Source organism: Taurulus bubalis (genome assembly GCF_910589615.1).
Source record: "Taurulus bubalis genome assembly, chromosome: 4".
NCBI classification, from domain to species: Eukaryota; Metazoa; Chordata; class Actinopteri; order Perciformes; family Cottidae; genus Taurulus; species Taurulus bubalis.
In genome coordinates, this window is record NC_136592.1 from 575,365 (window position 1) to 590,179 (window position 14,815).

At 46.2% G+C, this 14,815-nt stretch overlaps 1 protein-coding gene across 1 annotated transcript; it reads left to right on the forward strand.

Annotated features, from left to right (window-relative positions):
* Nucleotides 1-4,309: 4,309 nt before the first annotated feature.
* On the forward strand, nt 4,310-12,387 carry asb7 (ankyrin repeat and SOCS box containing 7; the record flags this gene model as incomplete). Its single annotated transcript, XM_079217044.1, has 3 exons — nt 4,310-4,521; nt 8,246-8,851; nt 12,248-12,387. The coding sequence occupies exons 1-3, from the start codon at nt 4,311-4,313 to the stop codon at nt 12,385-12,387; spliced, it is 957 nt and encodes a 318-aa protein (XP_079073170.1). The 5' UTR covers nt 4,310.
* Nucleotides 12,388-14,815: the final 2,428 nt, after the last annotated feature.

The following is a 14,815-nucleotide window of genomic DNA, read 5'->3' on the forward strand; positions in this document are numbered from 1 at the left end:
CCCCATACTCCCGCAGCACCCCCCACAAAAACCCCCGAGGGACCCGGTCGAAAGCCTTCTCCAAGTCCATAAAGCACATGTAGACTGGTTGGGCAAACTCCCAGGACCCCTCCAGTAGTCTTGCAAGGGTAAAGAGCTGGTCCACTGTTCCACGACCGGGACGGAATCCGCACTGCTCGTCTTGAATCTGAGGTTCGACAAGCGGTCGGAGCCTCCTTTCCAGCACCCTGGCATAAGCTTTTCCCGGGAGGCTGAGCAGTGTGATGCCACGATAGTTTGAGCACACTCTCCGGTCCCCCGTCTTGAAGATGGGAACCACCACCCCGGTCTGCCAGTCCATGGGCACTGTTCCCGACCCCCATGCGACACTGAAAAGGCGTGTCAACCAAGACAGCCCAACAATGTCCAGGGCTTTCAGCATCTCAGGGCGGATCTCGTCCACCCCTGGCGCCTTGCCACCAAGGAGCTTTTTGACTACCTTAGCGACCTCTGCCAGGGATATGGGAGAAACCACCCCAAAGACTTCCGGCGCTGCCCCCTCTCCGGGGGACATGTTAGCCGGGTTTAGGAGTTCATCAAAGTGCTCTTTCCACCGCCCGACGATGTCCCCAGTCCGGGTCAGCAGTTCCCCCCCTGCTGAGAACAGCCTGGGGTAGCCCTATATATATATATATATATATATATATATATATATATATATATATATATATATATATATATATATATATATATATATATATATATATATAGTGTTCTTATTAATTAAACTATCTAGCAGTTTCTACACGTAGAGATGAAACAATTAGTCAGTTGACTGAACATTTATTGTGAACTATTTTGATATTTGATGTAATTTTGCATGTAAAAAATGTCACGGTCCACAATGTGTAGATTTGCTATTTTCCTTTCAATAATGTTCATCATTTTAATATATTAGTAATTAGTGTTGGTTTGACTAAATACATATTGTGAACGTGTTACTGTGGGCTCTGGGATATTGTGGAGCATTTCTCACTATTTTCACTGTTTTTACCAATCAAATCAATCAATTTATGGGAAAGATCATCAAATCGAAATGAGCTACACCTCAACCAGCTACAACACTAAATTATTGTTTTTTTTTCTTCTTTTTCTTCTCCAGTTTTTGTAAACTACGGTTCGTAGTCAGTTTAGATTTGAGGATATTGTGTGTTTTATTCTGAAGGACCGCAGACGCCGGAACTCGTCTGGTTTCTGCTGCTGGCGTCACACTGACGTGTCCCCAGAGATACTTTGTTGTTAAAGCGGATTGTTCAACAGCGAAACGATGCGCAACACTGCTGCGACCCACATTTAGGGAAGTTTTGAGAGTCGCTGTTGCCGCTAAGTGATGGGTTCGAGTTGAAAGCGACAGCAATATGCAGCTTTGACAACTCCAATTCCTGCTGTCTGGAAGCTGGTTGGCTCAGTTAAGCGTCGGCTCAGCGTCTGTCAAGTATGTTAAGTCTTTGTTTTATAGTATCAAAGCTGTTGCGTTCGTCAGTACATGTGTGGACTCAACTTTATTATCGATGTATTGCGGTTTTATCTGGAGTTACCCACTGCAGCAAGTACCGTAACAAAAAGTCAACACAAGCTAGCAGGCTAGCGTTAGTGAGTTCGTTAGCTTGCTGGCTAGCCAGCGTTAGCTAACAGTTACCAGCCTGGGATGCAGCCCTAATGCGAAGGTTTTGTCACAGAGTCTTTCATGTGTTACGTTTGTGAACATGAATGTGTGAAATGAATTGTCTTCGTCTGCCCGTTTGGCTCCGTCGGCTCCTGTTAGTTACCGTCCTGTTGGACTTGTGCGTGGTTTGTATTGTTGGTCATGTTAGCAAGTAAAGCCTTTCTATTGTCCATTGTTTTGTCATCACCGGGGAAGCTAAGCAACTCCGAGGTGACGTGAGTGTGACCACATGAAGAGGGAGATTTCATCAATGAGGCGAAACGTCATTTCAAACCTGAGCTCTTTTTTTATTAGCAAGTTGAGAATTCGCAACATTGCTGTCATGTATCGGTAATGTTGCTGTTATTGTTATAGTCCTCGTAATAATGTATGCATGCCAGATCCATAATGTTGTGTGACGTTCATAGGTCAACACTCATCTACTAAAGATGATTATTGGATAATGTCTGTGTTTCTACCCAGTTCCCCTCCTTTGTGCTGAGCAGCTGGACATGCCTGTGTGTTGCAGGAGGAGCGCAGGAGACACACGCTGTGTATCTACAGAGCAGCTCGATATGACTAAGAGAAGCCCGTCTCTTCAGCTTGTCAAAAGGTAAGTCACTTTTTTCCTTGAGTGTTCAATAAAACAAGTTCAAATAGTTAAACAAAGTAAGTCATTTCTCTCAGCAACATAAGCTGTCTGAGATAAACCTCCATGTCCTCAGAACCTGCCATTTAAAACTATGATTGAGGGGCCGGAAATACTCCAAAATCTACCTGGACAACGTATGCGTCCACAGATCTGTTTTACTGCACCAGGTGAATGCACAGCTGGACGTGTTCATGCATATTTGTGCGGGCCACGCTTAAAGTCCACAAGGTCATACATTTTGGCAGTCAGCTTGTGGACGTCTGCTCTGGACACGAGGACCCGGGTGGGCGCCAGGACCCGGGTGGGCGCGAGGACCCGGGTGGGCGCGAGGACCCGGGTGGGCGCGAGGACCCGGGTGGGCGCGAGGACCCGGGTGGGCGCGAGGACCCGGGTGGGCGCGAGGACCCGGGTGGACGCGAGGACCCGGGTGGACGCGAGGACCCGGGTGGGCGCGAGGACCCGGGTCCTCATGAGTCGATGACCAAATGGTCTCACACCCTCGCTGCCATGCGAACGCGTGAAGTACAATGTCTGCTTTCGTCTAAATCCAGCTGCTTTGTCCTGTACAACTCGTACTAATGACACTACAGATAACTGAATTGAAGCTTTAAGTTACACCTGCTGTCCATATATTAAACTGAACTTAAAGCTCTCAGAGTTCCCTGTATGGATTATAATATTTGTAGCACAAGTACTTTGATTAATGCATTTGTTAATCTATTAAATTCATTTCAGTTTATTTTAAATTTGCCTCTGAGGGCTTTACAGTCTGTAACATGACATCCTGTCCCAGGACCTCACATCGGATCAGGAACAACTCCCCAAATAACCATAGTAAAAACCCTTTCACAGGGAAAACAGGAAGAACCTCTCCCCATGTATGATTTCATAAAGGCATCTCTTGCATTGGTGTTGAACTAATGTAGCTGTCTGATTACATTGAGAAGGTGTCACATCTGCATCATCTCAATTTTGACTCCAGAAAGAAGTTTACTGGTTATCTAGCAAATAATAAGAAAAAACAAACAAGGCTGTATGAACTAATGCAGCAGAACAGACATTTAGGCATGTGCCACAAAAAACCTTCACGCAACCGAGAAGATGAGTAAAACCAATTCAGAGTCTTTATTGTAGGCGGATGTTCATGCTACGATTGACCTTTTTATAAAAGTCTGAGACATATAAAAGTACCACTAGACTAAATGATAAAGCAAACTCTATATGTTTCCATATTTTCATTTCTTTAGCCGCTACTGATATTGTCGTATATTACCGGAGTAAATGGGTCATTGACACCGGTGATACATGCCGGTGTCTTAGCCGGTCCACGCCGTTGCACAGTGGCGTCTCAGAGGATCTACTTGCCTCATAAATGATCTGTTACTGAGGACAGACACTGGCTGGCAGAGGGACCTTTAAGCAGAACACAGTTGGCCTGTTATCCCGTTGCTCCCTGTATTACAGTGAACTGTTGACCGCTAGGTGATGTGCTGCCAGAGACGTCGTCATTTTAACCAAAGAAGGTTCACGCTGACCAGAAGGAGCAGCTGTGACCTGCATGTTGCGTACACTGCTCAGTTTAGCCACTGGCTGTATTTTGCTAACCACATGGTCTGAACTCACCATGTGTGTGCCCAAATAATTTGTCACATCTAATTTTCACTCACATATTTGGTGATGTGCTCACACCGTAGAGTATGGGAGTTTGTAAAGATATTATTTCATATTACGTCTTTGAGCGTTTTTTCAGTGAACAATGAGTACGACCTCCTTTTGCAAGGCGCATTATACAATGTTTAATTCCTGTTTAAATAGCACTGACATATATGTGAAATATGCGTATTATTTTGGATGGGAGACCATGTTCATAGCACAACAGTGAGGTCACCAGCCCTTGCATACCCACCCAGTCCCCCAAGACATGTGTTCAGAGGTTCAGTCCAGATGAACATTCCCTTTCTGAAATGTGACAGGATGCTGAACCATCACTGCAGAAGGAACCCTGAGCTTCATGAGGAGCTGCAGATCCAGGCTGCAGTGGCAGCGGGCGATGTGTGCACGGTCAGGAGAATGCTGGAGCAAGGATACTCACCCAAGATCCGTGACGCCAACGGCTGGACCCTGCTCCACTTCTCCGCTGCCAAAGGAAAAGAGAGATGCGTTCGAGTCTTTCTGGAGCACGGAGGTCAGAGGCTTTGTCTTTGTTTTGCTGTTGAGGTCGTCTTCGTCTTCACGTGGTGTGAGAACGATGTCATGATGGGTCTTAACACTAGAGGTCATTATTTTACTATATTTGAAAAAATATATTACATGATGTTGCACACATGTTCTTCAGACGCGAAGGAAATAGACCTCAATATGTGATGTAGAATATTTAGTTTTCTAAATCTATATATAAGGATGCATAGTTCACATTTGAAGCTACACAGCACATTATAATTCGGGTCAGTGAGTGACCAGCAATGATGAAGTATTATAGTACTTGCCCTAAAAAGCCATCATAAAATGCTTAATAATGTGTTATGATTATTAATATAAAGCATGCTGTACGTGGGCATTGCAGCTCTTTTCAATACAGATGTTACAAAGTACTTCACAGAACAAAGGCAGAAAAATGAAGCAACAGTACAATAACAATTTAAACAGACCTGTACGAAACATCAATAACAGTAATAGTTACATAAGCTTGCTAATCATAATTGAAACCTGTATTTACCGTAACTCCAATATTGCAAAAACACAGCATGGGCTTGTGAACCAGGAAATAAATATATTAAAGACGGTTATTGATGACATTTCTACAGCTGGTGGCAAAGAAACGTGTGTAACCACTGTTTCGTTACACAGTTACTAAAGTGTCCTGTAGCGTTCATCATATCTCACACCTTAACGTCAACTATGTGTCTAAATTACTGAAGGATTACAATCGATCTTATTGTGAACCTTTGTGACTGCATGACCCTTTAGAGGAACAGTGGGTAGCATTTAGGGGTTGATTGGCACTGAAGCGTGTTTCCACTGCTTTCTGTGAACCACACACACACACAGGCACACACACACACAGGCACACACACACACAGGCACACACACACACAGGCACACACACACAGGCACACACACAGGCACACACACAGGCACACACACACAGGCACACACACAGGCACACACACACAGGCACACACACAGGCACACACACACACACAGGCACACACACACAGGCACACAGGCGCACACAGGCACACACACACAGGCACACACACACACACAGGCACGCACACACACACAGGCACACACACAGGCACACACACACAGGCACACACACACAGGCACACACACACAGGCACACACACAGGCACACACACACACACAGGCACACACACACACGCAGGCACACACACACAGCCACACACACACACACACACAGGCACAGGCACGCACACACACACAGGCACGCACACACACACAGGCACACAGGCACACAGGCACACACACACAGGCACACACACACAGGCACACACACACAGGCACACACAGCCACACACACACAGGCACACACACACACAGGCACACACACACACAGGCACACACACACACAGGCACACACACACACACAGGCACAGCCACACACACACACAGGCACACACACACACAGGCACACACACACACAGGCACACACACAGGCACACACACACACAGGCACACACACAGGCGCACACACACACACACACAGGCGCACACACACACACACACAGGCACACACACACACAGGCACACACACAGGCGCACACACACACACACACAGGCACACACACACACACACACACAGGCACACACACACACACACAGGCGCACACACACACACAGGCACACACACACACAGGCACACACAGGCACACACACACACACACACACACAGGCACACACACACACACACAGGCGCACACACACACACACAGGCACACACACACACACAGGCACACACAGGCACACACACAGGCACACAGGCACACACACACACAGGCACACACACACACAGGCACACACACACACAGGCACACACACACACAGGCACACACACACGCACACACACAGGCACACACACAGGCGCACACACACACACACACAGGCGCACACACACACACACACAGGCACACACACACACAGGCACACACACAGGCGCACACACACACACACACAGGCACACACACACACACACACACAGGCACACACACACACACACAGGCGCACACACACACACAGGCACACACACACACAGGCACACACAGGCACACACACACACACACACACAGGCACACACACACACACACAGGCGCACACACACACACAGGCACACACACACACAGGCACACACAGGCACACACACACACACACAGGCACACACACACACACACACACAGGCACACACACACACACACAGGCGCACACACACACACAGGCACACACACACACAGGCACACACAGGCACACACACACACACACAGGCGCACACACACACACAGGCACACACACACACAGGCACACACACACACAGGCACACACACACACAGGCACACACACACACAGGCACACACACACGCACACACACAGGCACACACACAGGCGCACACACACACACACACAGGCGCACACACACACACACACAGGCACACACACACACAGGCACACACACAGGCGCACACACACACACACACAGGCACACACACACACACACACACAGGCACACACACACACACACAGGCGCACACACACACACAGGCACACACACACACAGGCACACACAGGCACACACACACACACACACACACAGGCACACACACACACACACAGGCGCACACACACACACACAGGCACACACACACACACAGGCACACACAGGCACACACACAGGCACACAGGCACACACACACACAGGCACACACACACACAGGCACACACACACACAGGCACACACACACACAGGCGCACACACACGCACACACACAGGCACACACACACACACACACACACACAGGCACACACACACGCACAATTGCACACCCTCACGCGCGTGTATATATGATATTATTATTATCATATATACACACCCTCACACGTGTGTATATATATTATTATTATCATATATAAACTTCACTCAAATATTATTTATTTTATAGATTTGTTTCCAGTGAGATATTCATTACTATATATTATGATTTTGCTCTTGTTAACATTACTGTTGCTACTCTATAAACAATATTTAGTTATATAAATTATAAATAACCTCTAATCGTGTTCTGAATTTATCTGATTTAAAAATCCTACATGTTTTTAAAAGCAATTATTTAGTCATACAAAAAACAAAGTATTGATAAGAGTAGCTCCCTGTAGTAATAAAAACCTAAAGATATCAACACGGAGCAGAGATGCCTCTAAATCTCACGCACTGCTCCTTTAAGTGAACGTTAAACTGAATGAATTGCTCAAAACACTGCGATCTCAACAGTGACATAACATGTGATCACCTAATAAAGTCGTTCAGGTGTGGAGCTCTTGGCCGTTCTCCAGCTGCCGTTGTTGGCATGGACAAACTGTTCCTCTTTGATGACACTTCCCTGAAAAGAAAACTGATGTGAACTGTCCTGACAACTGTTGACCTTTGTGTGGAACTGTTGTTCTGTCTTTTGCTCTGAAGTCATGTTATCCCTGCCCACTGGAAATTGATGTGAACACTGATTTTACTCTGAGGAGATCTGTTGCTTATTCATAATGTCTGAACTCTAGTGCACCGTATTGTCAGAATCCTTTGGTGTAAAAGTGTAACTACAGTATAATAGTAACTAGAGGACAGTTGGTGTGGACGGTGAATTGCTGTATTGATTCACTTGTCCTTTGCCCTCCCCTGTGTGCAGCTGACCCCACAGTGAAGGACTTTATTGGCGGCTTCACTGCCCTTCACTATGCTGCTATGCACGGCAGAGCACGCATCGCCCGACTGATGCTGGAGTCCGAGTTTCGCAGTGACATTATAAATGCAAAAAGCAATGACGGCTGGACGCCGCTGCACGTGGCCGCCCACTACGGCCGGGACTCGTTCGTGCGCCTCCTCCTCGAGTTCAGGGCCGAGGTGGACCCCCTGAGCGACAAGGGCACCACGCCGCTCCAGCTGGCCATCATCCGTGAGCGCTCCAGCTGCGTACGGATCCTTCTGGACCACAGTGCCAACATCGACATTCAAAACGGCTTCCTATTGCGATACGCCGTCATCAAAGGCAACCACTCGTACTGCCGCATGTTCCTGCAGCGGGGAGCGGACACTAACTTGGGACGGCTGGAGGACGGCCAGACGCCTCTGCACCTGTCTGCCCTCAGGGACGATGTGCTATGCGCCCAGATGCTGTACGCGTACGGCGCCGACGCCAACACCAGGAACTACGAGGGCCAGACGCCGGTGGCTGTGTCCGGCAGCATGTCTGGGATCAGCCGGCCCTGTCTGGACTTCCTCCATGAAGCCACCAGTGAGTCTACCGGCACACTACCCGTCACACCAGCATGTCCACACACAGTGACAACAATTCAACAACCGGTTAGCCTTATGAATAATAACACGAATCATGATACGTTGATCTCCCCAACATGTGAAACCCAGTGGTATTAAATACACTTGATAGAACCACAGACATGTAAAGCATTTACAAAGTTTGGTGTCACACATGCTACATTACCTTTGCTATAAATCCTTCATTAAATTAGTCATAAAGTAATTTTCTGCAATCAACAATTTGATTAAATATTTTGGGGGATTAGAAAATAAATTGTCCGCAGATGCGCTTCAATCAATTATTTAGATACAGCGCTCCACTAGAGAAATTGGGGTATTCATAGGCCTCCTGTTACTTAACATTACTTCAAGGAACTTTTATTCTGTGTTAATTTTGGTGGTCCTGGTCCTGATCTTGGTCTTGGTCTTGGTCCTAGTCTTGGTCCTAGTCTTGGTCTTGGTCCTGGTCTTGGTCTTGGTCTTGGTCCTGGTCTTGGTCTTGGTCCTGGTCTTGGTCCTGGTCTTGTTCTTGGTCCTGGTCTTGGTCTTGGTCTTGGTCCTGGTCCTGGTCTTGGTCCTGGTCCTGGTCTTGGTCTTGGTCCTGGTCTTGGTCTTGGTCCTGGTCCTGGTCTTGGTCCTGGTCTTGGTCCTGGTCTTGGTCTTGGTCCTGGACCTGGTCCTGGACCTGGTCCTGGTCCTGGTCTTGGTCTTGGTCTTGGTCCTGGTCTTGGTCTTGGTCCTGGACCTGGTCCTGGTCCTGGACCTGGTCCTGGTCTTGGTCTTGGTCCTGGTCCTGGTCTTGGTCCTGGTCCTGGTCTTGGTCCTGGTCCTGGTCCTGGTCCTGGTCTTGGTCCTGGTCTTGGTCTTGGTCCTGGTCTTGGTCCTGGTCCTGGTCCTGGTCCTGGTCCTGTTCTTGGTCCTGGTCCTGTTCTTGGTCTTGGTCCTGGTCCTGGTCTTGGTCCTGGTCCTGTTCTTGGTCCTGTTCTTGGTCCTGGTCCTGTTCTTGGTCCTGGTCTTGGTCTTGGTCCTGGTCTTGGTCCTGGTCCTGGTCCTGGTCTTGGTCTTGGTCCTGGTCTTGGTCTTGGTCCTGGTCCTGGTCCGGGTTCTGCCAGGCCTCTCTTCTCTCCATGGGGTCCAGCAATACGACCTGGTTCCTCGTCAAATTGACTTTGAGACGTTGGAGGCAGAGATGTCTCTTTGACAGAGGCTGATGTTTTAATCCATCATCATCATCATCATCATCATCATCATCATCATCATCATCGCTCCGTGAAGCTGCAGCAGCTGTATTTGCTCCTTTTGCTCGTTTGTGCTGATCCTTGCCTCAACACGTCATACAGTTCACGGTTTGTGAGTTTCATGATCCGTTGCCCCCTGTTGTCCAAAGAATCAGTATAATATACGACGGTGAGCTCTAACGCCCTCGTGTGGACACTTTAAGACTTGTGTATGGGTTCAACTGAGTCCTTAACTCTGTGAAAGTAAATGGGGTGTAGAACAGGATCACAAGTTTAGCACACAGTGCTAGAGCCTGTGAGGAGGAAGGAAGTAGAAACATGCAAATGGTTCAAGATGGCTGCTTGCCAGCACGAGGTTATAATGACTAGTGTTCAGTCTCAGAACAATCCCAGGCTGGAGGAACAGGAGAGCACGTTACCTGAAGCATTATGATGCAGCGAACAATGGCTGCATTCCTCCACTGGCCCCTGCTCTTTGATATCAAAGATATCAAAGCGCTGTGCACTGATTCAGACAAGTTCTTTCAGAAACTCCAATCCCTCAGCCAGATCACATATCTGTGGGTTATTGATTACACCTCTGCCTCCTGGATTAACTCGTATGCCATGAAAGGCTTGTCCCACACTGCTTGACAGGCACCCAGCCCTCTTCCCTGCTGCTTTCCCTCGGTCACAGACTGCAACATGTACAACTGGCCTCATTCAAAGGTTCCAACTTCAAGCAAAGCCCACATCTTACACGCACTCAACATCATCTCTGACATGCAAGTGGAGATGTTTGATCTTCAAGCTCCATGAATCATTACAAAAGGCGTACTGCTTCCCCTGTAGAGCGAGCGGTCATGACCACGGCGTGCACATTTCTAAAACACGCTGTGAATTGTGCGTATTCGAGTTATTCGTTATTTGCATCTTTCGCATTGGCCTTTTATGTAATCTCGTTGCACAAACATTTTGCATTGTGTTTGGTTTGAACACAGCATAACTCACATAATTCATATTCTCTGGCTGTACTGAACAAAAAAACCAATCCATAACCTGGGGCCCTCGTTGAGTGAGCTTTTAAAAGCCTTTTTGTATGAGGTATTCACTGTTTGATAAATTGTGAAGTTTCAGATATACAATATTCAGAGCAATAATGAGCAGTAAACAACACCTTGCTATGTAAATAACTAGTGTCTTTGTTCACATAAAATATATAGAATAAGGTCACTCTCATGAAAGTCTTGTCTGCATGAGACTGCGGCCGTGGATATTCCTACAAAAATCAATGCACCGTAATCTGTAGATATCCCACAAAATAATGTTCTTCACGTAATCGTGATGAAGACGTTTGAAGAGCAAAAGACCAACAAACCCGGTCTGACCCAGGAGACCTGTTCGCTCCCCGTGTGTGGAACAAGAAGTGGCCGGTGATTTATTTGTCATGTAACTTGCAAACTTCAGTAACGATACTTCCGTAGTCATTTTAACCCAATACGACAATCTTTTTTCATAAACATAACCAAGTGGCTTTTTTTTTAACCTAAAACCAACTAAGTTGTTTCCTGTTAAGGCGGAAGCTTATTTTAAAAGACTGTATTCATGTAACGAGCGTGAATTGAAAAATGTTGCTGGATTTCTTAGGAAAGCGCACAGAAATTGTCGAGTCACTTTTGGTAAGAACCACTGCATGAGGATCATAGATGCTAGTGCATGTGAGCGTGCCACACTGGCTAGCTTAAGGCTGTCGCTGTGCACTGCGCTCTACGGCAGGTACAGCTAGCTGGTACAGCTAGCAATGCTCTGACTCACCATGAGGTTCACACATTAGCTGGCCGCACGGTGGCCTTTGTTAGCGCTGTAAGCTCCACTAGCTGCTCACGCCATGTTGAGAGCAAGTGGTGGATCCGTGTGTCTCCGGCTGTCCTGGGGACAAACTGCAACATGGATGTTGGTCCAAGCACTTATCTTTGGCTTTCCATATTTTAATTTCTTGTTACTAATTTCCCAACATAAATACCAATAAAGACTTGTCTGCACTAAGCCAAAAACCATTGCACCAACTACTGGGTCCGGCATGAGCCCGTAATCAGCGACGGACTCCCGCTCAGGCACGACTCTTTGTGTAATTACTGTTTCTGTTCCTCTTTCAGGACAACCTCGGACTCTACAAGACTTGTGTCGTATAAAGATCCGTCACTGCATTGGCCTTCAAAGCTTGAAGTTGTTGGAGGATCTACCAATTGCAAAGGTTATGAAAGACTATTTAAAACACAAGTTTGACAATGTGTGAAGCCAACAACAATAGAACAACTCTCTGCTATCATTTATAAAGACTATGCAATCACAATCCTCCTCGTCTGGACGAAATGTCCACAGGTCTGTCGAGCTTGGTCGTCCAGTCCAAGACTTCTCTGCTCCGTTTCTCTGCGTCAGCCTTTTCACACCAACAACGTGTCTGAAGAATGGAAATGGATCCGCCTCATGTGAGCAATGGTTATGGTCTTTTTGGTAAGAAAAGAAGCTAGCAGTTGGCATTATTTCCATACATGTTGTCACTGTAAAAATGTGCATGGTGTTATCCTCGTCATCAAGTGCATACCTGCCAAGTCTTTTTTTTTTTTGCTGAGCTAAAGGAAGCTAAACTCCAAAAAAAAACACTCCCTGATTTTGTTTCCTCACCCAATAGTGAGGCCAATTTAGGTTGTTTTGTCTTTGTTTGTTTTTCCATTTAATTTAATGCCTATTGTTAATTATTCTTTATTATGTGCATTCCTTTTGGAAAAGTGTTAAGAAGAACAGAAATAAATTATTACTTAAATTCTCCAAATAGCCTGGTTCCAAACCTCTGAATCACCGCCCGCATCTCCAATTTGTTGAGTAACTTACTGTAAAGGTCGAGTTACAAGCCGCTTCTACTTCCGGGGGGTGTCCCCGCTGTAGCAAGCTAGCGCTGCTGCTAGCTAGCTCCCTGCTGCTGCTGCCCGCGTCCCCTCTGCCCGAGTCGGATGTCGAGCCGGGGCTGGTCCTGCTACCTTCGGTGGTTGTCGGGGAGCTAGCTGGAGCGCTAGCTGGCTACAGCGGGGAGCAAACGGGGACACTGACCGAAGGTAGTAGCGGCTCGTAACCCGACTTTTACGGTATTAGCATACTGATGTTGTGCCCTTTGTGACAGTCATTTCCAACAGCTGGATAATCAGAGCTAGAAAAAAGCAGTGTTACGTTTTGCAATTCTGCTTCGAGCAGAAAGCAGGAAGGAGAAAGTTTGCATGGAGCTGAAGATGGTTTGAGATGTAGGCAGGTAGCCCGTCCCATCATTTAGTTAGGGCCAAATGAAATGATCGGACGCACTTATTACAGTACAACTTGTTGTCAAAGCTTTTGATTCATTGTTTGCTGAGAGGATTCAATGATAATTTCAACAAATGTAACACAAATGGTTTTGAAAAGGATTACCAACCCTAGCTTTAATCTGCTTCTGGCATATATTCAGCTCTTAAATTCTAAATTTTAAAATGAGAGTTAAATTAAGCTGAAATAGACATCAATGTCATATCAGCAAAATGTGCTCACTGCACATAGAATCTCAACAGAGCTGAGAGGACATGTTGAGGTTGGGACGGCCACTGTGTGCTGAAACAAAATCAGAGGGTGTATCAGTCCAAACTAGCGCACAGGATTAGATCTACTCAAACATGCTCAAGTGTCTCCCCTGATATGGGAGAATAACTTGCACTGAAACATTAGTTTTTTATAATAACGAGCAAGAATATTACACACAGTTGAAATGGTTTTTGAATTTAAGTTCGATGGGGATAAAACACGTTTTGATCCTCGTGTCTCCACTATGTGTTGGACATGGTGTGGAGTAAATGCACTGTGGTGGAACTCTGTTCTGGAAGCACCTCTTTTACTCTGGAAATCATTTGTTTATGGAATCAGGAATGATGAGGAAGGTTTTGGATAACACTGACACAAACGCCACAAGCTGCAGTCAATGTAAATATATTACATGTACAACAGATATTTTTGTAGAATTTATTTAAGCAATGATCTCTGGTATTCTTAATGTATTTAAAGTTTGGAAAGTATTGTGATCTGTTTGGTGTGACTCTAAGTATTTTTAATTTGTGTGTGTCTGAGTCAAAGAACTCTGTTGTATGAGAATCATTTGGAATCAACATTAGATCTTTATGGCAGAAATGTTGGGTGCTTTCTTAAAATTCATCATCTCTTGCAGGTAACTCTGTTGTGGAGATTATACTGTGAATTTTTCATTTTGACAATTCAAAATAAAATATAGGATTTGGGATCTAAATGTTCCCCATGCCACAGGAAATATTTTTGTTTCCGTGTCTATGCATGTTTTTAAAATGCGTGGTGATATTGTGTTGCACCTAAAGTTTGTTTTTCTAAAATGTTGTATTCACAAATCCATTCTAACAATGCATTAACATGTCGGTGCCATTTTCATATTTGGATTTGTCTGCCGCTTTGGATCGAGACATTTGGTGAAAGGTTCACGTTCTGACATGCAAACTGTGCTCTATGCAGGTAAACTGAGGTTAACACTTGAAGACATTTCCACAGGACGCAGAGTAGTGAGCGTGTAGTTTAGGGAGTCCTTTGAACAGACCGATGCACTCGTGTGTCCCGTTTCAGGGGCTGCATCCATCAAGGTCTGCCTTGCCACCGTGAGCAGTGACCGGTCCCATTCCCAT